At 39.4% G+C, this 27,772-nt stretch overlaps 1 protein-coding gene across 1 annotated transcript; it reads left to right on the top strand.

The window, feature by feature from the left end:
* Positions 1-532: 532 nt before the first annotated feature.
* On the top strand, positions 533-23,851 carry CHKA (choline kinase alpha). Its single transcript, XM_054068125.1, has 13 exons — positions 533-929; positions 4,594-4,704; positions 4,817-4,820; positions 11,609-11,662; positions 16,540-16,653; positions 17,301-17,434; positions 17,713-17,817; positions 18,181-18,239; positions 19,623-19,710; positions 20,611-20,719; positions 21,193-21,299; positions 21,611-21,692; positions 22,449-23,851. Exons 1-13 carry the CDS (start codon positions 664-666, stop codon positions 22,506-22,508), a joined length of 1,293 nt encoding a protein of 430 aa, XP_053924100.1. The 5' UTR covers positions 533-663; the 3' UTR covers positions 22,509-23,851.
* Positions 23,852-27,772: the final 3,921 nt, after the last annotated feature.

Genomic DNA, 27,772 nt, shown 5'->3' with positions numbered 1-27,772 from the left:
ATTTATGACAAGGCAATAGTAACGTGTTAGGCAACATTCTCATCCCATCAGCTGCGTGAGGGCCGGGAAAGCTGCAGCTCCTATCCAGCTCGCTGTGACATCAGCGTTCCAACACTCTCCTGGTGCTGCGAGGGCCGGGAAGCGGGTGCTGACGTTTCCCCTAGCAGGAGAACATCTTTCCACTGCCAAAACTAACAAAGAAACTCAGCTTTGAGGCACCGCGCGCGGAAATAACTTTTCCTGCCGCAGCTCACCTTCCCCACGACTGCGGGAAGCTGCCCCCTTAGCGGCTGCAAGCGCCGACAGCCACTCGGAGCGCGGCTGGGCTCCCGGCCGTGCGGGGAGGGGCCGCGAGGCGCGCCGGTCGCCGCGGCAACGGCTGGAGCGGCCAATGGGCGCGCGCCGTGCCCGCCCCCCGCGCGCCAATCGCCGGGCGCTCTCCGCCAGCTGCGGGAAGGCGCGCGCGTCCCTGGCGCTCGCGCACGGCTGCCCCCTCCCTTCCCCCCCCATCTCCGCGCCGCACCCGGCAGCCAATCGGAACGGAGGGGAAGCGCGTGAGGCGCGCGGGCCCGCGTGCCGAGCCGCCTATAAAGGGGAAGGGGGGGGCAGGAGCGCGGCTCACTCGCCCCCGGCGCAGAGAAGACGTTGGAGCTTCGTTACGCCATGAAGACCAAGTTCTGTAACGGCGAGAGCGACCCCTCCCCGCTCGGGCTCCTCCTGGGCTGCGGCCCCGGCCCCGCCGCCGGGCAGCCGCCCTCGCCGCTGCCCCACGCCGACCCCGAGGGGAAGGGCCCCGTGCCGCCGCCGCCCGCCGAGGAGCCGCCGCTCGACCCCCGCACGCGGCGCAGGGCGTATCTGTGGTGCAAGGAGTTCCTGCCCGGCGCCTGGCGCGGGCTGCGGGAGGAACAGCTGCGCATCAGCCCCATCAGGTCAGCGCGGCAGCGGGGATGGGGGCCTTACCGTGTGTGTGTTCCTTTATTTTTAAAATCACTCCCGGAGTCGGTTTTCTGGGCGTCGAGGAGCAGCCTTGCTGCCGTGTGCGAAACGACTGCGCATCCGCCTCCCCTTCTCTGGGCGGCCTCCTCCCCATCTCCATCCCCGGGGTCCCGCCCTGAGCCAGGGGAGCCGGGCACACCGAGACCCCCCAGGAAAGCGTGTCCCGTTTAGCGTGGCCCCGGCTGTTCTGAAACCCAGCAGCTGGCAGGTGAACTCAGTGTATCGGTGATGTGAATCATCCTCTGGCATTTATAGTAACGAGGACTTGTGACTCAGCGCGTCGGCAGCTTTCAGGAGACGGGGTTTTTGGCAGCAGAAAAATGTAAATTGGGGATGTTCTAGGAGCCATACGTAATGTGATTGAGATCCTTTACGGAATTAAACAGTCCCTTTTTTGTATCGATCCTGTATGCTAGTTAAACCGGTATTAGTTCAGCTATATTTGTAGAGGCTACTTGTCGAGTGTCCTAGTGCTTGATCATTCTACCTCATCGTGTGGAGGCACATATGGTTTCAAAGGATGTGGTTGCCGGCTTCTCCAATCGTGTCCTGAGTTTCTCTTTCTATTGAGATACAAAATACATGTAAATCTACCCACATTTAGCTAAGGAAGCATGAACTGTTGGCAAAGCTCTTATATGTGAAAGTGCAGTGAAAACCTGTCATGCTCATTCTAAACGTATTTTAAAAGCCTTATTAAAAACTAGCAACTCATTGAAAGCCAGTGCAAATTTGTCTTTTTAGGTAATTTCTCCTCCCTTTGTGTGATCGTAGTAAGTTTATAATGGGAGCAAATTTTTAAAAGACTGATGCTGTTCCTAGATGGTAGACTAGTCCAATAATATGTCTACAGTCTGACTTGCTTAGTTCTGTTTTCATCTTTATTAGTGTGTACGGCTGCCTTTAGTACTTATTTTCTAAGGCCTTATGTTTTAGTGCAGTTATTCTTGCATTTCTTGGAAATGTCCACTTCTGAGACACCACTTCAAAATGACTCGATGGCTTCTGGATTTGAAGGAAGAGAGGATGGCCTGAAATTTAAAAATGTGTAAAACTATGCTAGTTGGCAGTCTTTTCACCAGTTTTCTATGAGAAATGCAGCATTACACTGTTTTGCTGATTGTAGTTCCACAAAAGCCAAGTACTTGGTGTGCATTGTCAAATGTGTTTGTTGGTATTGCCATTTTGACTGCATTAGTGCAAATCACATTCATGACCAGTAGTAGTTAGGTACTTGATATCATAGGATCAAGAGATTAGTCCTTGTTGGAAAGCAAATAAATAGATTAGTGTTAAATCAGAATGCAAGTTTATAAGCACATCTAACGACAGTGGCTGCGATTTAGGAAAGGCTATGGAAAGCTTTGAAAATAGGTGACCAGAAGGTCACCTATTTGCAGCAGTAGACTAACTGGAAGCCTTATCTGTATAAGGGTGAGATAGGCCCTTCTGACCCTGAGACAAGCTACTGAGTCTGGTGACCTTTCAGGAGAAAAATACCTTTTATTAGACTCTTATATGGATCTCTTTGATTAGAGGTAACTTTTGAAGCCTTAAACACGTGAAACTAATGTTTAGTGGAGTCCAGTCTCAATAAGACAATTCTGTTTGGATGGAGGGGTCTAAAAAAGGTATCTCTGCGTTCATCCACTGTATGCGGGCCAATGATGTGTTTAAGTAATTTGACTGCCTGTACAGGATTTTGAGCCCTAGTCTAGTATTTTTTGTCAAGTGCACTTCAGTGTGTGCAGTTCTTTTTCGAAGTGTCCATATTTTCAATGAAGTCTACATCAGGGGCTTATAAAAGGTAACAAATTTTTTTTCAAAAACTGCCTCACACAGTTTAAATGAAGCCAGAAATGTAGTTAGTGTAACTAACCAATGTTCTGATTGTATCTGAATAGTCTGGCTTTGCTCTTCATTTGCTATCTTTTCTATCAATCTGGTGTTTTTTACCTGTTAACCTTCATGGTTCAAAGTTACTTCTGATCTGTTCTCCCTAAATTCTTTTCTTAATGCCTGCCAAGCCACCTTGTTCTCTTGTCATCTTTCTTAAGCATATTGTGCAGCTGCTGGTTTACCCTATTTCCTTGAGATTTGGGGTTTTTTTTTCCCCTTCTCAGTCGTAGATTTCGGTTAACCCTTCTCTGTATTATCTCCCACTAAATACAGTATGTCAACTTCATGGTAGCCTTTTTTCCCAGAAAGTCTTTACTACTTTCCTTTTGCATTGTAAGAGAATCCCCAAAGTATTAGAAAAAGCGTTGAGAGAAGTGTTGAGTTAGGACCAGGAGCTGCATTTTAGTCACTGCATTTTTGATCTGCTGTGGATTCCTGGAATTGGCTCACTGTAAGACAGTATTAAATACTTTGGTTTGGGTGTTATGAAAAACTGCATTACTTTGTGAAGGAAATTGCAACATGACAAGTACTAATTCAAATTCTAGAGTTAATGCAATATGCTATGTAGCGTGCTACAAGTAAAACTATTGCTGCTTAAATCTGTGCTGCCTCATCTCTGTTGCTAGCTACTGTATTTGGGTTGTATCTGGTTTTGAAAGTTCTTTTAACAGTGAGTGGGAGAAGTTTTTTTAGTAGAGCTGATTTGCATTTCTGTTTTGCAAGTAAACTAGAATTTTCGGTACTTTTTCCTCTTGTAGTAGAGGAAGAATAGGGAAAATCTGTTGCAGAGTGGAGAGTTGAAACTTATAATGAAAATACTGACAACGAAGAGGATGCAGAAAGACCATGTAGTAAAGCAAATGTCTGAGTAGACTGATGTTCTTAGTGGGCTACCAGAAATGAAATAACTTAGTTTCTCTAATTTAGTATCTGTCTAGCTTGATAAACCTGTAGAAAACAAATGCTGTCATTTTTTCCTGTAAGAGCACTTGTAAAACAGTAATATGAAAAGTCAGCATGTTTTTATAACCCCTGAATGACTGAAGCATGGAACTCTGTAGTTAGTCTTACCTGGTAAGATTCTGAGGGTGACTTTAGTTTTGCCAAATAAATGAGCAATTTCTTTAAAATAAAGAACTGCTTTAATTAAAAGTTTCAGAACTAGCACGAATTCCATTAGCAATGCTGTAACACAGGTATTCAGGTAAAATCTTTTTATCTAATCTTTGTAACTGCCATCTCAGTGGTACCAACTCTTAACTAAAACTTAAGTGTTACTATTTAGTGCATGGTTTTAAGCTTTTTCTGCTATCTTCTTGCTTGGTCACACAAACAAGCGTACCTGACAAGACTCCAGCATCTCTTTCAAGAAGTCCTGAGAATGAATAAGTTAACAGAAGTCTACCTCATCTTAATTGCTGTTGGATTTGAACATCAGTTTGTTCATAGTTTGAGCTGTAATTGGATTGATAGATCTTATGTGAATTATAGATAAGAAGCATAAAGTTGCCAGGTGTTTTTATATGTTATGTGCCTTATATGTTATGAGGTGTTGGTACTGTTGGAAATTGTTTCTAATGTTGCAGTAGATCAGTTAATCATACTGAAGGATGATTGCCCTTGCCTCTAATTTGTAGAAAATGAAACATGTATGCTTATCCAAGTCAGCTGATAAGTTTACTTCTCTCTTGTTAGAGGTGGCCTTAGCAACATGCTGTTTCAGTGCTCACTGCCTGATACCATTGAGATTGTTGCAGATGAACCACGGAAAGTTCTCCTGCGCTTATATGGTGCATCCTGCAGATGGTGAGTTTGTAGAATGCTTTGGGAGTGGGAGGGTTACTGTAGCTTGGAGATATTAATGTGTGACACACTGCGTGTGATGATGTATTGTTTACAGAACATGTTTTATTGGTAGTGGGGTAAATTGCTAGCTTAAAGCAGTTTTCATTATAGTTTATTGCCTACAACTTACACTACTTTCCATACAGATCCTGACTGGTGTGTATCTGCTGAAGGGTCGTTTGCTGTCTGTTTAATTGTTGATGTTTTGGTTATAAGTGTTAAGTTTGGGACTGGGGTGTTTCAGAAAAGTTATAGTTTGCTTCTGTACAGTATGTAGGACCTTTTGGTGTAACTAGCAAGACTGTAAGAGGCTAAACTGCTTAATTTTAATCTCGATAGCATTTACAAATATCTGAGATTGAAGTTGAGGTTTTGTGAAACTTGTTCACTACTCAAGCATTTTACTAGAGCTCATGGGTAATTGTGTTGCTGGCAAATTTAGAGTAAAAATGAAGTACAAATGTCAATACCATACAGCTGTCTCATGGTAAAACATGTTTCCGAAATGTGTGATATGCCTCCTAGCTGGCATAGACGCTTAACAAGATGTTTGTCAAACTCTTCTAATGTTACTTTAGTTTAATTTGGTTAGCAAAATGTAAATAGCATTGAAATTTGTCAAAGCTTAAGAGAAGTGCTTGGCAAATCTGTTTCAAATTGTAAGGCCTAAAATCTTTGTAAAGGTGATATTCTATGGCTTACAGGCTATTACTGTAGGACTGGACAGCAGATCTTCCCTTACCCATCTCTGCTAGACACTTGATTATATTGTAAAAAAATAATCATGTGTTTAACCTTAAGTAGAATTGCAGCTTCATAAAATTACATTTGGATATTGGCGATTGTTTCTATTTGACTTAGATGTTCTGGTTTTGTTATCCATTAGTTTGATATTTTCCAGTAATTAGTCACTTGCTTTGAATGACTGATGAAGTATCTACAGGAGGTTGACAGTTCCTGAAATTTCAGCCCCATTCTTCCTGCTGCTGCTGCCTTGGACCAAATTTACTATTAAAAATCTCGTTGTATGCTCTGTCATTTAACTGGCTTTAAAATGTTCTTTTATTATACTGTGTGGACGTATTAACTTTCCCATGGTATCAAATTTTGTCAGACATATGTGAAAGATTCCAGTGATTTTGAAATAGCATTAAGTGCTTGGCTACACCACTGTATGTGTGTTGCGAAAGTTAACTGTTAAACAAGAAAAGCGTTAGAAGTTGATTAATTCAAGCTTAATAGTCTTTCCTCTTTATTTTAAGAGAAACCAAAAGCAAAGTGAAAATAATGGTGATGAGACATATTGTTTTCTAATTAACTCCTAGGGTTGATGCTAATTTTTTTCAGAATTATTAATGGCTTTAATGACTTAATATGTGGAAGGCTTGAGTAGGAATATGGGCTGCCAAAACTTTTGTAGTGCTAGAACTTCTGCTGCCCAAGAGCTGTGAAGAAATGTCCTTCTTTTTAAAGAAATTATAGACTCCAGAATTTGGTTGCTCTCTTTCCTCAGTGTTTTTTTTTTTTTAACTTGCCTTTTTGGTGCTCCTGTCCACTGAAGAAATCAAGATAAAATTTTGGGCTCTAAAATCAAAACTAATTTGATTTGAAAATTGGAAGAGTGTTCATGACTTTCTAACCTTTCTGCTTCTTGGTGTTGAAGGATCTTTTGAGATGTCTAATTTCCTTTATTTCCGTAGTGGCAGTGAAATGACTGCTCTGTTGGTGCAGTTCACTAAAGGTTAAGTAAGCAGAGAAAAGTCCTAAGGTAAACTTCCAGATTGCATCGAGGTTCACAATTTCTGTTGACAAACATTTGTCTCTTCCAGCCCTCTACCTTAAATGCAAGTTAAAATATAAGCAAACTGTTTTATTTGGCTATTTTGAAAACCTCACTTGAGATTCTTTTGAATTTCTGGTGGCATAACCAGAATCTTGTGAGAAGCCTGTATTTGATTTTTTTAAGTAACGTTTCTTACATTTAAAGACTAGAGAAATTAAGTGACTGCTTAAGTAAGTTGAGTTTTTGAGACCTTATGCTAAAAGCATGATTGAGTTTTGAGATGTTATGTTAAAAAGCATGTTTCATTCTCTTAACTTAATTGTAACGGCCACTGGGTATTAGTAGTTACCACTTGTTTGTTTAAACCTTTATAGCATGTTTTAACTCTTGTCCATTTTAATTTGTTGAAATTGGAGCACAAAACAGATGATAACAGCTGCTTTTATTCCTTTATTGTAAATACTGTAGATCTATAGCAATCTGCAACAAATTTTTTGTACAGAAGACAAGATTAAAATCTTGAAAAGAAATGAAAAAATAGATGCCCTCTTACTAACTTAAGAATGAACAACACTGGCACATAATTAGTTGAGCCACCCTTTCAACAGAAATTTTTTTGCAGTTTGAAAATAACCCCAGTTTGCTTATTATGAATCTTGGAAGACACAAATGTCAGTACATGAACTCATCCAATATACACCATGCCAGTTGGCTAAAGGCTGCCACACAGGGAAGGCTTTGTGCATTCCTCTGTCATAGCTGATATGTTTTAAGCAGATTTTTTGTGTGCATGACTGTTTTGGGGGGAGCTGGGTGGAGAGTGGACTGAACTGGCTTGGCCATCGTTATGAATGGTCGCACTGGCATGGATTGTTAAAAAATCAAGGACTTTTCATGAGTATATTCTTGAGCAGAACTTTTAAGACAAGTATTTGTGCTTGTGAAATTAGAGTACTAATCACACTAAATCTCAAATGCCTGAGGCACAATGCAGATATGTTCTACCTTGAAAAAAGGGAGATGTCTTACTCTGCTTCACTTATTCTTGCTCCAGCTTAGTTGCTAAGTTTAAAGGGGAGTAACACTTCCTCATGACAAATGTCTTTACACTGTTGGCTATATAAGTGTTAAAACAACTGGTTCTCCAACAATATACCATTTAATGTTCAATTGTTTTGAGATTGGATTTCATATGCAGATATCAAGTGTTTCTACTTAAATTCAGAACAACCCAAAACTTCCAACACTTTACAAATGCTGATAAGATTTCAACATAAGCATCAACAAAAAGCAGCTCAGATCAAGGTGGATTTCTTTGAAGTTCATCTTTCAAAAGATAATCTGGGGATTGATTCCCATTCTTTTACACATGTCAAAAGAACCTTGAACTCTGATGCACTGGGGCTTTGATTCTGATTCACTGTTACTTTACAACAGCCAAACCAAAATTTTATGTATAAAGGTAGGAAAACCAAACCCATTTATACCTAATGTTCTTCTGTGGTCTTTCAATTTTCTATGTGAGCAGACACAATGAAGTAAAATGGTTGCCACAGTTCTGTGGTAAATCTTTTTCCATACCTGCCTTGCTGCCTTTTATTTTTTGTAACTAAATAAAATGCAGACTGGCTGTGTAACTGTAATATCAATGTCTTCTGTGGTTGTTGGTGTCCATGTCTGTTTGTAGCATGGAGTAACTACAAATCCCTGGCCACTGGCAGACGGCTTGAAAGAAACCAAGCACCCTCTTATGGGATGTATTTGTGGTTGGTGGAGTTAAGGGTATTCTGGGGGTAATGTACCACTTAGTTGTTATATGCATGTGTTCTCTGCTGCAGGCTGCCCATGCGATCGTGCCTAGAGCACTCTTGGTTTCCAGGTGACAGACACGATTCACGGTATAGTATGAGATCTCTGAAGTGGAGCATTCTCTACAGCTTAATTTTCTTTAGTACCGAAATTTCATTTTTTTAAAAATAAGGCTTAAGTAGCACCAACTACTGTCTGTGGGTTCAATGTTCACAGCAGGTAACAAACATATCAAAGTACTTGCCCTTCCTTTCCTCTGCTCCCTCATAAGAGGAATGGTAACTTGAAATGAAGAGGATTAGAGATGTCTTTGTGGCTTTTGTAGGGCTTGAATTGGAAATTCTTCAGGTGCCTAGATTCTAGAACTCTGGCAAGTCCCTTCAGGTCTAGCAGGGATCAGTGATCAACAGCAGATTCTTAGAAGCAGAAACACTGCGAATCTAAAACTGTTTGTGTTCCCATACCTAGAATTTCAAATTGATGTCTTAATTCTAGGAGCTCTTAGAGAAGTTTCCCCTGCATAGGTTGCCTCTAACCTCTCAGACAGTTCATTGTAATGGTGCAATTCCTTGGGATTTTAATTCCTAGGGCTTTGTTAATCAAGTATTGCAGTGTTTTGAAATTCTGAAAACCAGTAAAGCTGAGTAAACTCAGAAGAATTGAGTTATAATGTAAGATTTAATTTGTGGGCAGAGCTAAGGGTTGTTTTGGGGTGAAAATGTTGTATAAGACCCTTCTTTAGACAGAATTCTGCTGTCAAACATTTGGTATTTGATATGGAACTTATCTTCCAGCTACAAGAAAAAATTGGGGCACTAGAGAGGCAATGATGAACTAAATTTTGTGTCAAACCGCCAGATGTAAAATGCTGTCTGGTCATCTTCTGATCACAGATCAGATAATATACAATGTCTCCCATTCTAGGACTTTCATCTTATACCTGAAGCTTCTTGCCTTAAAATAATGATCCCAAAGAAGACTATAACAATTTCTGTTGTCTCTGTGCATATAGCAGTCCTCATTTACTAAAATTGTAGTGAGCTTTCTTAATCTGCTTTGGGAATAAACCTTCTCACAATAAAAGAAGTGCTGAGAAAATATTTAAAGTCTTAAAGGTGTAGAACACATCTGTTTCTAGTTAATAATTCCATATAGAGCGAGTGGTTAAATCTCCAGGAGTTATGCAATTATTCTTATTTGTGTAATTAAAATATCATTGCTCTTGAAGTAAATAGCTTCCAGAACTGGACGTAAGTTGGAGTGAGCTATTAGTTTATGGAAGAAATAAGGTCTTGTTTGGTTTAGCAAAGAACATCTCATGGTATGAGATGTTTTACTTTGAACCAATGTTCTCCTGAATGATTGTACCTTCAGAAAACAATCAAATCCTACCACTTTAGTATTTGAAACTCTTAAACTGTTAAGCTTTTGTTACATAAAGTTCTATCCTGCTTGCTTCATTCTACTTGACTACACGTACTGGAGACTGTCCTAATTCTGGGCTGAATACATGGCCACTTGTGAAGACCGATCCTCTCCAAGCTCCCATTCATATTTACAAGTTATTTACAAAATTACTTTGTATTTGTGCTCTGCCAGACACTAATGCTTCTTGCTGAGGGAACAGAAAAGAGGAAGGGATGCTGCAGAAGTTTCCTTTTCTGATGATGCTGCAGTATACATCCCTAACTGTCCCTTTCTAATGGCATAGTAGATGCCGTTAGGCTATCTCCAATATTAATTTGAGGTGGACTCTTGGAACTGGCTAGGTCCTTGAACAGTATGACTTCTGGAAAGTGGATGCCAGTTCAGGTTCTAGGGAACAGACTAATCTCCTTACCTTCTGATGAACTGAACCATTGTGAGAGCACCATTAATCAGGAAAGACTCATGGATGGTGAGTAACTTTCTGACTGTTCAAGAAAAAGAGTGGTATTGATGTAGGGCATGCTTGTTCAGAGAAGCCTTCTGCAAATGAGTAGTTACATGTTAAGATTTAGTGAATGTTTTGACTTCATTAATTTCCTTGAAAAGAATGTAAAATAACAGTAGTTTTCATATTGTCATGTTTTAAACTTATGCTAGTGGAGTGGGAATTATGTGCTGAAAGACGGTTGATTCATGTTAACTATACTTCTTCTATAGCTTCTGAATTACTGTAACTGCATAGCTTGTGTAAATAATTAGCTTGTATTGTACTTAAGGCAGCTGGTGTTGCTTAACTGTAATCCATTAAGTTCCTATTTCCACCTTTGTTTTGGACACATTAGAGCTTTGGAACAGAAAGGTATGCACACAGTTCTATGAATCAAATGTTTTTGTTCAGAAGGTGGAGATGCAGGCTACCTTTACGGGCCTTTAAAGCTAGTGTGGTTTAAAAAGTCAGCTGTGGAATTGCAGTATAAATAGCAGCCACAAACTTGGTAACTCTAAGCAAATATTTGCTTTCTCTTCTTCTTACCTTCAATCCCTTTTAAAGGACAAGGTGTTGATTACATCTTGAATTTTAAACGTGCAGCTCTGTTAAAAGCATGTGCCATTGAGGATTCAATTGCTGAAGGGATGGCTTGATACCCTGAAACTGCTTTATGGTGACGATACATTATGCATGGAATACGTTCAAGTTCTGCTAGTGTATTACAGCTCTCACTGAGACACCTTTAGCTTAGATGGGCAGTTCGTTTTGATGAAAATCTCAGATTTGCATGGCCAGTGGTACATTGCATATATATAGCCTAGGCTGCATACTGTAAATAAGGAGATTCTAGTCAAGAAATTTGTAATATAAGGTAACAGAGAAAAGCGGGTGCTTCGCAAGCTTCATAACGTGTCTCTTCTGATAGTCCTTCTAAGGCTTTTATGTAATCTCTGTAATGTCTCAAGTGCTTTGGCTGCAAGAAGAACATCATCCCAGATGTCATGCAGAGGGGCTTAATCTTCTCTTAATTAAAAATGTTCCTCTAAGCCCATACACTGAAATCTTGTTTTGAAATACTGGGAAACAGTAAAAACATACCTGAAAATCAGCTCTCAGGCCATCTACAGGAGTGGCTCGGTCTCATTGGCACATGCTTTTGAAAGATTTTGGAGTTGTTGAAATAGTGTGGTGATCAGAGGTCATATGGGTGCTAGTGCTGTGGCTGTCACAGGTCAGGCAGTGTTGAGACATCTAGTTAATTGTAGCTGGCAATTCCACTCCCTTTGTTCTGGTGGTTGCAGTTTAATCATGTTAAATTTCATCTTCTCATTGTCTTTGCTTTTTCTCATTCATAGAGATCCTGTAATAAGGGAGAGTCTGTACAGTCTAAGAATGAAAATGACTTGCAAGTGAGTAACTAAATTTGCTTCTTTCACAGAATTTTATAGACAGTAGAGAAATGGGTTGATCCTGGTGGTTCTGCATCTGTAGTTAGTCCACCCTGGTGTCTGGGCTACGTTTCTAGAAATCATGAACAGTAATGAAGAAATCTAGTTGCTCATAGAAGTAACATTATGATGTAAGTGTACATAGTTTGGGAAGGTTTAAGCATTCCACAGTAACAAGAAACACTCCCTCCCCCGCAGTTCTACCCTAAATGGTTTCTTACCATTTCTAGCATTGTTATCAGTACTGCTATTTCTAATACTTGGCTCCTCTTTCTTTAGTAGAGGAAAGTCTGCACTCTGTTTTATCCAATTGCTATTTTATAATACATTGATGAATTCTTCTGAGGAAAGTATATGGTGCTGGAGAGAACTTCCTCTTGAGCATGAAGTTTTTCTGATTACATTGCAGAACACATGATCTAAGCACAAACTCTAAAGTTCTTGCATTTGGAAGCATTTCTGCTTGTGCAGCATAATGTTTGCTCTGAACAGTAATTTCTCAAAGTCATCTGAATGGAATGTAATGATTTAGATTTCTATCCTGACAGTGTTTTTTCAGTAAGGGATAGATAACATTGCAGCATGTTAGCCAGATGCTTTGTGTGTTATGTACTATCATTTTTCAGTTATAGTTGTTTCGGTAGTGATTAGGGAGAAGTACATTTTACTCATTTGATAAGTGCTGCTTTTCTCCTCTTGTATTTTCCACCTTCTGGGAATGCTATCTGAAACAGTTCAAGCATTTGGGATTTTTTTTTTCTAGTGGGTTGCAACTGGTTTTAAAACTGTTGTTGTAAAATGCCTGCATTTTAACATTTGTTAAACTGTCAGTTAAGTTTAATGGAACAACTTCAAGCAGCTGAATCAAGACTGACCTGAAAAACTTACTGGCTTGATTTTTCACTTTTCCTCAGAGATGAAAAATGGAGGGGGCTCTATTTCTCCCTCACCCCAATACATAAAAAAATTTCCTAAAGTTATAAAAGAAACCAGAAATCTAAACAAGCCTCGGCTTGGTTCCAGCAGCTTAGTAGAAGCTTTGTGCTACAGGAAGCAAGGCTTTGAACTTCAGAACTGTCTTTGTTGCCTGAAAATAGTAATTCTGTCCTAGGGGGTTACTGTTTTCTGCTGTTAATCTCATAGTGCTGTAACTTCACTGTTAATTCAGTATACTCACAAATTCCTGTCAGGATGGATTTGTTAATTTTCTTAATTCTAGGTAAAAACTGTAGGTAGGCTTTATCAGAAGTGTTCATGTCTTCCTTTGGAGAAAAGAAAAGAAAAACCTCTGGGTAGTCCCAGAATGTTCTGGATCACTAACAAAAGCATTGTGGCTGTTCAGAGCTGCCTGGTGTTTGACTGGTGTGACTAGAGAACGGGTAGTCTTCTGTTGCCTCATAAGGCCTTTTAAGAGGGTTTGACTGTTTCACCTTTGTTTTGGTGTGGTTAGGATAATTTTCCTAAAAATATTATTGTTCTTGTGTGTTTTTTGTTCAAGCAAGAATCATAGAGTGATTTGGGTTGGAAGGGACCTTTAAAGATAATCTACTTCCAACCCCCCTGCCATGGACAGGGACACCTCCCACTAGATCAAGCTGCTCAAGACCCCATCCAACCTGGCCTGGAATGCTTCCAGGGAGGGAGGGATCCACAACTTCCTTGGGCGGCCTGTTCCAGTGCCTCCCCGCCCTCACCGTGAAGAATTTCTTCCTAGTGTCTAATCTAAGTCTTCCTCTTTCCAGTTTAAAGCCATTCCTCCTTGTCCTGTCACTACATGCCCTTGTAAAAAGTCCCTTCCTGGCTTTCTTGTAGGCCCCCTTTCAGGGACTGAAATGCTGCTATAAGGTGTCCCTGAAGCCTTCTCTTCTCCAGGCTGAAAAAACACAGTTCTCTCAGCCTGTCCTCGTAGCAGAGGTGCTCCAGCTCTGTGATCATCTTTGTAGCAGAAGCTCCAGTTCCATCCGGGTTATAGAAAGGCTTTTGATCTCTTCCTTGCCTCAGTGGGAATTGCATACTGGAAAAGTCTTGTAAAGAGTGTTTATAATGCTTAGGTTTGAAATGCAGCTTTTGTCTCTGAGTGGTCAAATCTTCTCCGGAACCTTGGTATAAGTACAAGTTCTAATGGTTCCACCAGTTTGAAACGGAATTAAAATTGAGACCTTCAGAGCATAAAATAGTCTGTTGTCTTAGCACTAAGTATAGTGCAAAGAATTTGAAGGCTCTGAGATACACTACTGTCAAGTATGGGTGTGCAAATAAACTACTAAAAGATATTAGAAAGTTATATAGCATACTTCACAGATACCTAACTTTGTTCAGTGTCCCTAACTTTTCAGTTAAATGTTGAGTTGATGTCTTATTTGAAGGACCAAGCATTGTAGCTAAGTAAATTGTGTATCGATCAGAGACTTGGTAAGTCAGATGTTAGGAATGAAAAGCCTTTGTGTCTGAGATATATAGATGGAATTATTCCAGAGTTGTCATGGGACTTGTTCTCAAGTTATCATTCTGTTACAGTAGAGGAAGTTCTTTTGGTGCTCTCAACTTTAGTCTTTTGAGAGAGATGCTCCAGAGCATTCAAACTTGGGTGTTCTTATAATGCTGCTTTTGGGTAATATTTCCCTATTCTTTTTTAATCTTGAAGCAGATCTTTCATGGAGGCATGTATCCATCCTTGTTAACACTGACTCAGAAGTTTTTACAAACTTGCAGTTGTGTACTTGTGCATTACCTGAAGGTTCTAAATTTTTAAACATTTCTTAAAGGACTAGGGATAGGCAGATGTGGGCAGAAGTAACACAGAAGTACACTGAGCAATTGGAAACTTCACTATTTCTGGTTGTCATTTCTGATGCGTTAAGCAACATTTTAATGAAGAAGAGGCACATATGTGGAAAAAAGCTGCTTTAAGCTCTGCTAATAAAACATAACTTCAAGTTTTCATCTCTAAGTGAAAGACTGCAGAAAAAAAAAGCTGTGATTGTAAACTGTTCTAGAGGCTATTTTTTTGTTAATGGATCCTAAATTTTCTTTGAAATTTCTTAGGATAAAGTTATCAAGCTAGATCGGATCAAGGAATCTTAAGATGGTGACATTGTGGGGAAACCATGCAGATTTCTTCTTCTTGTCTTGGGGTAAATGGATCACATTTTAGGATATTTTTGGAGATTAAGAACAATTAAGTAATTTTGCTTACATGTAGGATATTCTTTCTTTTTGTTGGCACTTGCTGATATCTATGCATCACGTACTATTTTTTCAGCAAGATGTAAAAAGGAGGAACTGACATTTTAATGGGAACAGCCAGAAGGATTGTTGTACTTGGACTTTTTTTTAAAGCACTCTGGTGGTGTACCAGGCACAGACAAATTGAGTGTTGGCTAATAATGGAGTAGACAGAGTAACCTGTATCTGATTTGCTATTTGGTGCTTGGTCTTAGACTTCAGAACTGAACTGAAAAGTTCAGATCTATGGTGGTGAGGGCATGTGATATGTTTAGAGGTACATATTTTTGTGCATTGGTTCTGCTTCGAAAAGTTGAGATGGAAAAACAGTGGAGGGAATGGATGTAATACAAGTGCCACTTGTCCTAAACTCTTGATTTATGCTCTTGATTACTCTTTTACTTTTTAGTGAAGTAGTGCTTCAGAGTATACTTATGAGTCTTTTTTGCACTTGAATATGAAATGCTAGAATTTCTTGAGAGGATGCCAGAATAATATATGGGCCAGTGATAAAAATAATTTGTCGACAGAACTGTCTGGACTGTAAGAAGAGTGGAACTTGTATAGAAGAAGTTATTTATTGTCTGAGATTGAAGTGACTAAGGTAACACAAAAGGCTCCGTGGTCTAAACTATCTGAGAGCTTTCTCAATTTTGTGCTCTGAATTCTTATACTTTTAAGTGTCATGTTTCAAACTTTGAGAGGAGTTGCTCAAAAGTAAGCAGAAGCTTAGCTACCTCTAGGATTTGAGTACGGCTGGATTCTGCTTGACATAATTGCTAGTAGTGATTTATCTTGTGGCTTCTGTGTTTACTTAAAGCTAATCTTATGCATCAATAAAGCTATACTTCAGTGATTTTTATCTGTATTTTTGAGACACTTCATATTTCTATTATTTTTTAAACATGCATTAAAAAGCTGTTTGCTTGTTGTTTGACTGAGTTTATTGATGGAAGGAAAAACTTGAGGAAGTTATGAAGCTTGAGATACGTTTGCAGATACAAAGGAAAGAATGCATATTCATACACGCATGCTCCTTAGCGGGAGTTTATATTATTTTCTCTCTCAAGAAAAAAACAAGAAGGAAGACCTAAAATGTGCTTAATGTAAACAAATCCTAAGATGAAAATCCGAAATGAAAAACTGGTTAGTTCAGTCATTCATTTAATACACTAGCATAGTTAAAATGTCTTTTTGAGGCATTATTCCAAAGTGTATTAAAATAGCCAAGGATAATATTTATAATTCCAGTGCTGTGCTTCAGTAGGTTGAACTCCTTCAGGAAATGAATTTGCAGAGTTCCCACAGGTAAGGGAGGAGGGGGTGTTTTGGTTTTTGCATAGTTTTCCTTTGACTTGGCCCAAGAACAGTACCTGTTAAGTAATACAGATTTTCCTCCCTAGCTTTAAACTTGAATGCCAAATGTTTGTATTGCTCCCATGCTAACTAAGAGTTGTTATTAGTCAAGAAACTTTGTTCAGTAAAATGTGGAGTCTTTTTACTGCAGTTTTTTAGCTCTAAAGTTTCTTGCTTTGTAGCAGCTTAGCTATTGTGTACACATTAAGCTAATTTCTGTGAAAACACCAACTAATGCCTTTTTTTTTTTTTGCCAGGGGGCAGAAGCCATGGTTCTGGAAAGTGTTATGTTTGCCATTCTTGCAGAGAGAGCTCTTGGCCCAAAGCTGTATGGTATCTTTCCACAAGGGCGATTGGAGGAATTCATTCCTGTAAGTGGTATTCATGATTAGTTAGTGGGCTGATAGCAGTTTTAATTAATGACAAGAAAGTCTCTGGGCTGCCCACAAAAGCAAGAATAAGTGAATGAAATACCTAGCAACCTGTAGTAATTGCTGGCTGTAATTTGATACAGTTTATAGTGGGTGTTGAAAAGCCCAATTATAGCTCTTGCCAGGGAGGGAGATCTAAAGTCTTCAGCTGTGGCAGATACTAATAAATGAAGATAAAAAGCCTGTTAGATACCAAACATAACACTAGAAGCTGTGGAGTAACACTTTCCTTTAACAGTGAGAGCAGATGCTTTTGATGTTCTTAAATATTTTTATCAAACCTGCTTTGAAGCTACTCTTAGTATGATATGTGATATTCCCCAGGTCTTGAACTAGAAGAAAATGGACTTAAGTATAAATAAGCTAGGCTGGCTAATTTAGCTTTTCCAAATTTACAAAACTCAGTTTCCAAACTTAGAAAATTTAGCAATTTTGTAAGTTCATTTGGGATGAAAAGTGTATTGCTTGAGTACTATGCTAGTGTGTTATACTATGTTATATAGAGACTAATGTGACTGTTTGTAGTAAATTGCACTTCTGTAATAAATCATTAAACTGTATTTAAAGAATACTGCGTTTTATTTCAGAGCAGGAAACTAAGTACTGAAGAACTAAGCTTCCCTGATATATCTGCTGAAATAGCTGAGAAGATGGCTAGATTTCATGGCATGAAAATGCCATTTAATAAAGAACCTAAGTGGCTTTTTGGAACAATGGAAAAGTAAGTTATACTACTTCGAAGTATGGAAAAAGGGTGACCTGTTCTAATTCTGATAAGCAGACTATTCTTCCTGAATGTCTGAGAGCACAAGCTCTTAAATCTACCTAGAAACTGTTTCATAGTTACTTCAGGAACTTATATCACCTTGAATAGTAACATTTTCTTTAGTAGCTCTTCTTCTAAAACTAGCTTTATTTTGCTATAAATGGTATCTTAGTGTGGGAAGACTAATATACTTATTGTCACAAATGCTGTACTGTTGCCTCCCTGTTTAATAGATACCTAAATCAAGTGCTGAGGATTAAATTTACCAGAGAATCCAAAACTAGAAGACTGAACCAACTCCTCAGTTACAATCTCCCCCAGGAAATGAAAAATCTAAGGTAAGCTTATTTTGTCTACCACTGTCTCCCGTTTCGCACAGTTTCCGTATGGATTTGTATGCTTGTTCAAACACTATAGAGTATAGTACCCTATATTAATTTACATTACACGTTGTGGGTTGGTTTTGGTTCTGGAATCAACCCAGGTCTTGAATGACTACAAATTGATATGATAAATTGCTGATCTGACTTGCTGATGACTGGAGTCCAACTTCATTGTCTTGATCTTGGGTTCCTAATTGAGGAAATAGGGTCTTTGCTAGAAGTGAATTGCACTTCAACTTCTTAATCCATTCTTTACTTGGAAGTGGAAAGGAACTTAGTGATTTGTTACTTACAAGATCCTCGGTTGCTTTTTTCTAGAGCTATGCTTGAAGCTACTCCATCACCGGTTGTATTTTGCCACAATGACTGTCAAGAAGGTAAGCCATAGATACTTCATGACCTTGCTTGGTGATGCAGTATTAAGCCTCTTCTGGTCACTTGTTTGCTTTATGAGTGATAGTCACGTTAGGGAGAGGTACTGCTCTTGCTGCTGACCTTAAACGGCAGCCTGTGCACTCTGTGCAACAGTTGCAAAAATTGGCTTTAGCAAGCCTTCTGCTAATGAAGAGAACCAGATTAGGTCAGGCATGTACACATACTCTGTTAGTACAGGTCACTTGGGGGTGGGAACCTTGGGTATGGTCTTAACAGAAAGTGCCCTTCTCAGCTGTCTGCAATATGCATGATCAGGGTAGGAGATACTTTAGTCCCGTTAGTGGAAAGAAATGAAAAGCATACAGTGAAGGGTGAAAATAGAGACCAGGGTGGTTTGACTCAGCAGTTCTGAGCTTATACTTCTAAGAAACATTACGAAGACCTTATCCATCTTCCTAAGTGCTCTCCCTCTGGCAGTCACGGAAGGAATAAGAATTTTTCTGAGCCATTTATCTGGAGAGATGAAAGTGTTGGGTATGCTGTGTTTGTTCTCACTGTCACCTGTAGAGTCGGTAGGCTGGGCTGAGCTGAAAGGGTGTTATACTGGGACCATCTGAAGGGCTGTTGTGTTCTTAGGAGTCCCAACCCTGTTAGCTAAGGCTAAGGAGTTGGCCTGAAAGAGGATTCCCCTAGAGGATAGGTGCATAAGGATAGACAGCACAAGGGCGGGGAAGACTCTGATCTTAGGTCTGAAGAGCTAGCTCAGCGGTGGAGTTAAAGGTCTCACTGCTGCTGTGGCAAGGTGCATTACCACAAAGACAGAGCATCATAGGGCTGGGGTGAACTTTAGAACCTACGCTTCCAACACAAGGGGTTGAGAGGTGGTATTTGGTGCAAGAGTATGGCATAGAGATTATATGTACCTGTGGAAAGGGGGAAATATTGCAAAAACTGAAATGACTCTAAATTTATTTACTAGTTGGGACTTGACAGAGGCCTGTCCCAAGTGTTATGTGATAAATGATAATGCTATTCACGTATGAGAGGGTGTGTGATTTACATCTCAAGCTGTGGAAAGAAGCTGTTCAGCAGAGGCTGCTAAGGCTGAAGCTGTCACACAAGCTAGCAGCTAGCTAGGCACTGGAGAACTAATCAGCCTGACTGTACAGAAGAAAAATTTCTTGCTTTTAGCTTTACAAGGTTTATAGTTCATATCTGAATTTCAGTCAGCTGGTATGCAGCCAGTGCAGCTTGGCTTTTCCTATCCTTCTTCTATGCAGATGGAAGGGATAATTGGGGTTATCTGAAAAATGTTTCTTAGAGTATTGCTGTTCTGCAATTTTCCTGGGACTGCATTGAATATGCTGTACTATCTTAATTTTCAGGTAATATCTTGCTTTTGGAAGGCAGAGAGAATTCGGAAAACCAAAAGCTGATGCTCATTGACTTTGAATACAGCAGCTATAATTATCGGTAAATCACTTTGTTTTCTGTTTAGCAGGAATGTGTATTACGTTCTGCATGCTACAATGAGAGCAAGTACTGCACTGCTCATCATCTGTCTATTCTAGTCAGTTGTGTTCTGCTTTATTAGTGGTAGACAGCAAATATATCCACTCAAAACAGCTCTGGCCCTGATGGTGTTGAGTATAGGCATACAGCAGAGTTGGAGTTGTTGGAGTGTCTTGGTTGTCCAGACTAGAGGGCTTGTTTATGTACAAAAGATAAATTTCAAAATTTGTCTAGTGAAGGATGAGGAGAATGGTAGATTGGTATGCGTACATATCTGTGCAGAGCAAGTTTTGCTTTTTCTTCAGTCCTTTCAAAAGGCTTTTTCATCTGTGCAGATGCTAGTAACTGTAGGGGATTTGCTGCATGGGTACACAATGTAGTGTCATATAGTACATGTGTTTAAGGATGATTTAAATGTGTGGAGCCATTTGGATCATTAAACATTAGCATAGCTGGAACAATACAGACCCCTGAATTCCAATAATGTAAAAGTGGAATATGTTAAGTACTCAAGTGTGACCTCTTTGCCTGCAATAATTGTGACATTAGAGGTGCATCTGGCCATACTGAAATATAGTGCATACTCCTATTTTAACTGTCTCCCTTGGTATAAAACTTGGTAGCCAAGTCCAGTATTGTCGTGTAGCTGGTAGCTTTTATTCTTAACTGCCCATTTTTACTAACTGATTTTAATAACATGCAAAAAAAGTTGTTTTCTAGTCATCAATTCTCAACTTCGTTTGAAACTGCAGTAAGTTCTAAGTAGTGTTGTGCTTTTACACTTGATTTTAGGTTTACTTAAGCAAAAACAGATTGCTAGTATAGAAGTATTGAGATACTCGATCTTTATCTCTTTTTCAGAGGATTTGACATTGGAAATCACTTCTGTGAATGGATGTATGATTATACTTATGAGAAGTACCCATTCTTCAAAGCTAGTGTTCTTAAATATCCTTCAAAGAAGCAACAGGTAGGCACATAAGACATAATGAAATGCCAGTGTCCACAGTCTTCAAACCTTAATTCTTTTCCCATTATGTTATTGGCTTAGTCTGTTCCAAGACCTTTCCTCCATGACTTCCTTAAATATTACACTTGCCGTAACATCAACTATTATTGCTCTAAAAATCATAGAAACTTGATAATGGCTATACAGGACAGAATATTTTCTATGTCCAGTGTAGCTACTGACCACAAAGTCCAGTAGCTGTGGGCCGCAGCTCTGGAATTAGTTGTCAGCAGCAAAATGTCATCTGTTGTAGTCATATTATGGCTTTTCTTAAACCAGACTTCCAAGTAATTAGTAGAACCACCATTAATCATGAAGCTATCTCCAGCACTGTTGTTTGGAAAAAGTGACAACCTATTAGAAGTTCTGCCTAGTTCTGAAAGAAGCAAATATGTCTTGAGATGAAGAGTTGTGACTATTTACTTGCCTTCCAGCTTCATTTTATCTCCAGTTACCTGTCTGCATTCCATGAGGGCTATGAAAAACTAAGCAATGAAGAGAAGTCCAAACTAGAAGAAGAAGTGTTGCTAGAAGTTAACAGGTAACTTCTTTCACAACTGTATCTTGAAACTTCATCTTCTACTTCTATAACTCACTGGGTGGTGAAACTTCTCCCAAGAGAGTTTCTGAGCTATTTATATGTAGTTAAGAAAAGTCCATTGTAGCCTTTAGATGTGTGGTATACACTGTCAGTGGAGTAAACAAAATACTGCTTCATGGGGAAGCTAATGGGACTATTTTTATAGTGTCACACTTCATGAAAAGGTGTGGGTATATTATCCTAACAGGATATTGAAATAAGGTGCTGTGGCTTAGCAGGGTATTTCAATAAATATTGCCTTGTAATTTCAGGTTCGCCCTTGCATCACACTTCTTCTGGGGTCTGTGGTCTATTATACAAGCAAAAATCTCATCCATTGAGTTTGGCTACCTGGTAAGTTATTTAATCAAAGCTGCAGGTAATTAAAAATGTATACTCTAACCTGTGGTACATTATCAGACAGTAAATGAAATGGCCTCTCACAGTAGTGGAGTAGAATTTATTAAAATCAATTTGTTAGTAGTTTGTTCTTTACTTAATGTAAAGAACACTTAAGATCATAAAAAGTACAGAAATTCTTCCCATTTTTGTGTAGAGAGTTTATGGCCTTATGTGTCAGGCCTTGCAGTGAGATGATGCCTTTGCAGTGCTTCTGCAATAAGAGATCCTGCACAAGAGGGAAGCCAGGAAATTTGAGTAGCAAAAGTGCACGTGTAACAACGTATTGATATTCAGTGCACAACAATATCAACGCCAGGTAGCCTGCTGTACTTGAGTGGATCATTCTAATTCTTTTACATGTTTAGCGTACTGGAAAGTGATGTAACTTTCAAGTACACTGAATATCCTGCAGGAAGAGTTGAGGACGCTGTCCTTTTTATTGAAATGCTGACCTTTTTAGTTCCTGTTTTTTCTGACATCCTGGCAGCAGTTGTTACAGTAGTGTTAGAGTTGAAATAAGGCTGAAGGGAACTTTAAGGGGTCAGAACACCTCTGGAGACATTCTTCCCAAATAGACCTAATTAATGCATTGATGTGATAGATTAGGAAGGCAACATGGTTCATATTTTTATTGTGCTTCCCCATCCCAAATAAGCAAAATCGGTTCTGTTTACTGTATTGAGTACTGAATATCCCTTATTTCTCCAGGAATATGCATTATCCAGATTTGATGCGTACTTTGATCAGAAGAGGAAACTGAAGGTGTGAATGTGAGATGTCACCTGTTGGTTACTGTACAAAGAGGGCAGCTGGACAGATTTTACACTGTGCTTAGTCTACTGTATCTCTAATGAAGTTGTCACTGAATTCCAGTTCCTTGGAACACTGGTGGTACTAAATGACTTGTTTACAGTTTCATAAATACTTGGAATGTGATTGGGAGGCAAAAATAAAATACAGCAGTGCAATATCTTTATCTAATATCAAAATCTTCTTTATCTAGAAGGTATTTTGTCTTATTGGAGAAGCTTACAACATGTCAGTACCGCATGCATCAGTGCAAACAGTGTTACTGTGATTACGTTTTCTAGGGAGATGTTTGCATTATGGTTTATATTGTAAGCGAAACAGTTATAAAAGATGTTTTGTTGTAAAAATTGCCTCTGAATGAAAAAGAAAAGCAAAGCGGGCAACTGTTAAACTGAAATAGGCTTAAAATCTTACTGTGAGATTAGGTTCAATGTGCCCCATAAACACTATCTTCAAAGCTCCTGATATGTTACACCACTTTAACCATAAAGCAACTAAACACACTGAAGTCCTATGCTTTAAAGTGTTATCTACATGTACAGGAATGTTTCTCTTAAGCTGGTGTGCCTGTGAAGTGAAGTACAAATGAACTTTGAACTGGATGTTCTGAAGGAGTTTGTCTTGAACTGTTTATTCCACATCCTTCAAGAACATGCTTTAGCCCAGCCTGATTGTCTGTTAAAATAACTGCATCCTGCACAGGGGGGTTCTGTGGGCTGGCAGCACTGGAAAGAGTGCCTTGAATTACTCTAGCAACTCACTGGATAACTGGATTGACGTTGACAATACTTGTAATTGAAGCTCATCTCTCTCCTTGTGTTGCCACAGTGTATGGCTGTAAGAAATAGTAGAGTGAAAGACTGTGGAGAACACTTCAGGAAATTGCTGTTCTGCCCATCCAATGCTTATGTGGCTTGCAAGATGCTTTTCTTGCACCTTCAGTTTTCATCATGTTCCAACAATCCAGTAAAGTGGAATGTCTCATGGGGAACAATAACATGTATATTGAAATTTGAGTATAGTCTGTGTACATGTCATTTAAAGATTTTTGGGAACTTGTTTATTTTGAATGTTACTTGTTTGTGCTTTCTAACACATTGTATTATAAATAATAAACTTCTAAATCTACCCTTTTTTACTTGTATAGCAAATACTGTTTCAAGCAGCTGAAAAAATGTGCAGCATTTCATGTACTGTATGGCATAATTTGTAAAAGCTGACATTTTATTCTCTAGTATAGAGAATTGTTTCCCATATACAATTATTAATACTTTATAATAAATATAAAGCACTTAAGAATATCTGCTATGGTGTTTTTACGTCTTTGTATCTGCAGGATGAAATAGGTGCTGTTTCTGGCCTGAATCTATATGCTGGAAATACTACTTTGCTTACCTTGAAAGGCAGACTATTTTAAGCTTTAGGCTCAATGCTGTGGGATATACTTTCTACTTAAAATGCGTCTTTAGCATTTATTGTATAACTGAATGGAAAATGTGAGGAAGAAAGGCAATTAAAGCGAGTGATGAAAAGTAGACTGAAGATCAGTTTATAAAGTCTGTAGGCTTAGAGGTGGGAAAAGCTTTAGGTTTTAAATGGTCTACTGTATCTGTCCTGTTAATTACCCTAAAAACTGAAGTGAAAACTGCCAGCGTATATTGAGTTTTACTGGCACATCACATAACGCATTTGTAGTATGAATAGCCAGGTAGTTCTGAAGGCCTCATTTAATAGGTACTATTGTGCATAGTAGACCCAGTGGGAGTGGCAGTGGTAATGAAAGTGGAAATGCGTAGAATGCTGGAGCTAGCTGAACAGGATTGATATGTAGTAGGTGTCTTGATTCTGTAGGAAGCCTTATTTTGTATTCCAAGGGTAAGCTGAAGTTCTCAAGAAAACCATGGAAGATGTCATGTGACATTCATTGCATTTTGTGCTTCTCTAAACTGTAAAGGGATGGAGTCTTGAGATGGCTTTTCTTAAACAAATTCTGATAGGAAACTAAACTGAAGCTCCCTGGCAAGACTACTTTAAGTCCCAGAACTGTAGTTGTGCTCCAACACTACTACTGTGATTTCTGGGTGTGAAGGGAAGAAAAGGCCCTGAAGGAAAGCAAAGCGTGCTCCATCTTGTGCACCCTATAATGTCAATTTATTTTAAAGAAGATGTGATTCCCCATGGGGGTTCGGTGGTAGGCGTAGTGGGGCACAGGTAAGTCAACTAATGATCAGAGAGCAATGCTTAGCCTCTTCTGGTATGATTTTTTTTTTGTAGGTTTGCGTATTATGGGCAAGTTCTTTAAGTTTTCTTTGAGAACTTGAAGTAGACAAAGAGAAACTGGGGCAGTCTTCTCTTAATCATAGTCACTGAATGTTAAAGTTGACTTAAGTTGGCACTTCCGTAATGGGGTATTGTCTTACGAAGCAAAATTCCTAAGGCTTAGTATACATGTAGTTAAATAATTTAGTTCTTTGACTGTAACTGTTTTGAATTCTAATCCAATTTGATTTTCATAAAGGCAGTTTAAAATCACTGATTAATCCTCCTTTTAGTTGATTTGTAAACACAACTTCTGCTTGAGCTCTTTTTTGAAACTTCACTGGATTTTGTTTTGTCTTTGAATTCCAGTTTTGGTGTCCAACTTGCCTCACCAGTAACTGGTGAAAAGACCAGGTGAAAATGTGACTTTTGGTAGGAGTTTAAAAGAAACAGAAAATACCCCAAACCACAACAAAACCCACCTTTTACTTCTCTTAAAAGAAACTATGGCTTGTCTATTCTGACAGCTAGTCTCAGCTCCCCCTCCAAGGTGATTCACTGGGTGATGAGCATAGTCTAGAGTGTATTCCTATCACTCCTACAATCATTGATATAAATTGAAAATCTGACTGTTCAGCCATAGGGAAAAATGTTCCACTACAGCTTATTAAGGATCTAGCCCTGCAAAATTCAGTCTTGGGGCCATATCTGATATGCGTTCTCTTAAAACTGAAAAAAGTTTCTGATTGGAACTGCATGCAGTCTGTTCATAAATTAAACATCTTTGATAGTGGTGATGCCACTAAATAGAAAAATACTACTATATTTCTGGAGTTGCTGTTCTTTTGATTAACAGAAAGTTTGTTCCCAGCCCTGCCCTCTGCACTACAGAGGAGAAGCTATGACATAGCAACTCCTCGGCCTCAGGAAGAAACCCACCAAGAAAAAGCAGAGGCACAGCTACACCTCAATACACAGGTTAGGATGGAGCATCAAATTTGCATGGCTACAATGCCTGTATTAATGGTCTACTAATTTGGCATTGCTTGCACAGAGTTGCAATATTCATGTTACCCAGAACTGTATGCTAATTACTAATTCAATGGAGTGGTCCATTAGGGATTGTGTATATATTTCTTATCTAGTGAGATATATATATATATGCTTGTATATAGAAGTTAAAAGCTTTAGCAGCAGTTTCTGTAGTGCTGTAACAGGCTTTGTGCTGGTGTCTGGTGCAGAGGATATGGAGCCAGATAAACCCAGTGCTTCTGTACTAAGGTGTTTATGGTTGAGTACTTCTTATTGTTAAATAACATGCTAGGAGGAAGGTAGATTTTAATACTTGGGGGGAGGTGGTTTTAGGGATTTGATTCTGGTGCATGAGATTGAACATTAAATGCTTCCCTTCCTGTGAAACTCTTCAGGCCACAATCTTCAGAGACATCAGATTGTCTGCTGGGACAGACCAATTCTATATGTCAAGGAAAAGAAGAGAACCTGGCATCTCAGTCCTTATGTATACTTGGCTAATACCCAAAGGATGGGCAGGGTGCAAGCACAGTTACTGTCTCTGCCAGAGCAAAACCTTTCCCCTGCCTGCATGTGCTTGGTGCTAATTGGGTGAATTGTGTGTCAGGGAACGCACTTTGCAAGGACCAATAATGATGAAAAGCAAGAGCAGCCTTTGCTTTCGGTGTGTTGTGACTCTTGTTTGTTCCACCAAATGGAGTTATTAGCCATACTGGGAAGAAGCTGAGATTACCAGTATTGTCACCGGTTTTCTTGATAATTGTGTTGGTTTTCCATTGCTAGGCTTTTTCACTTCAGGGTCTGAAGCTACGTTAGAAAACCCCTGTTCCCTAGCACTGGCAATGCTAACAGGAAAAATTCACCGTGGCTGTTCAGCATTCCTCTTCAAAACAGTTTTGAGGTGTGATAGCATGCCTGAAAATGTTACTTTGCAGATCCACTCCAGCCCTTTGTCTGTGTGTCTCAATCTGTTAATATCAATAAGAACAGGGAGAAAAAAGCAGAAGTTACCTTGGTTGAGATGGTACTACAGCTTTAAGGGAATGAGCTGGATTTCACTCCTTCAGATGTAATTATTTATCCTACCTGATAATGGCTGTGGAACACCCCCCTCCTCGCCTCTGCCAAGGGCACTGGGACTTGCACCAGTGTTGTCCGGGGACCTAAATTGTCCTGCAGGTCACTTACTGGACATGATGATGGGAAGGAAAGAACCTAGCTTAATTCTGCAGGAGTCTATAACTAGGAACTAAAGAAAGCAGCCTCTGACTTCCTAATAGAGGAGAAAGTACATAAATTAATTTCCAGAGTGAAGAAAATTGACTGTCATTGGTCCAAGTGCCATCAACTCTGGGCTTGTCTATTCTGCTTTACAACTGCATAGCTGTGGGATCCTGTGCTTCAGCTGATGAGTGATGCTGTGTTAAATCACAGGGACTGAATCTGCTGATGCCTTAAAATACCAGTTTGTCTCCTCTGCAGACTGCATCTTCAGCAAGTCATCGTAGCTTTTCAGGGTTAGTAAAATCACAAGTCCAACAGCCAGAAGTCAACAGATCCTGCTGCTTTTCTCTACCACAATTCAGCTATCCCAGTGGCATACAGCCAGTGCAGAGAGCTGCCAGCAGCTGCCAGGCAGCACAGCAAAGCCCTGCATTGTTTCAGTGGCTTACAGAAAAGCAGGTAGGAAGAAGAAGCACTGTTTGCTGTGTCTTAGGAAGACAATAAGGCTTTTAAGAATTCAAATCCTCCCTTAAAAGATCCTCGAGAAAGCCTTGGGTGAGCTCCCTCAGCATGCAGGCAGGATTGTCTTTGATGCCAGCCTGGATTCGTGTGAAAGAGCAAATGGATCATTTCACTGGAGATGAATAAATAGCTGTAATCATTCTGGACTGAAATAAAATGCAGCATGCACTTACAGGGCCCTGGCA

This window comes from Cuculus canorus, chromosome 5 (assembly GCF_017976375.1).
Source record: "Cuculus canorus isolate bCucCan1 chromosome 5, bCucCan1.pri, whole genome shotgun sequence".
In the NCBI taxonomy this organism is placed as follows: domain Eukaryota; kingdom Metazoa; phylum Chordata; class Aves; order Cuculiformes; family Cuculidae; genus Cuculus; species Cuculus canorus.
Note: the sequence above shows the minus strand (reverse complement) of the source record. Positions and strands in the feature narration are given on the sequence as shown.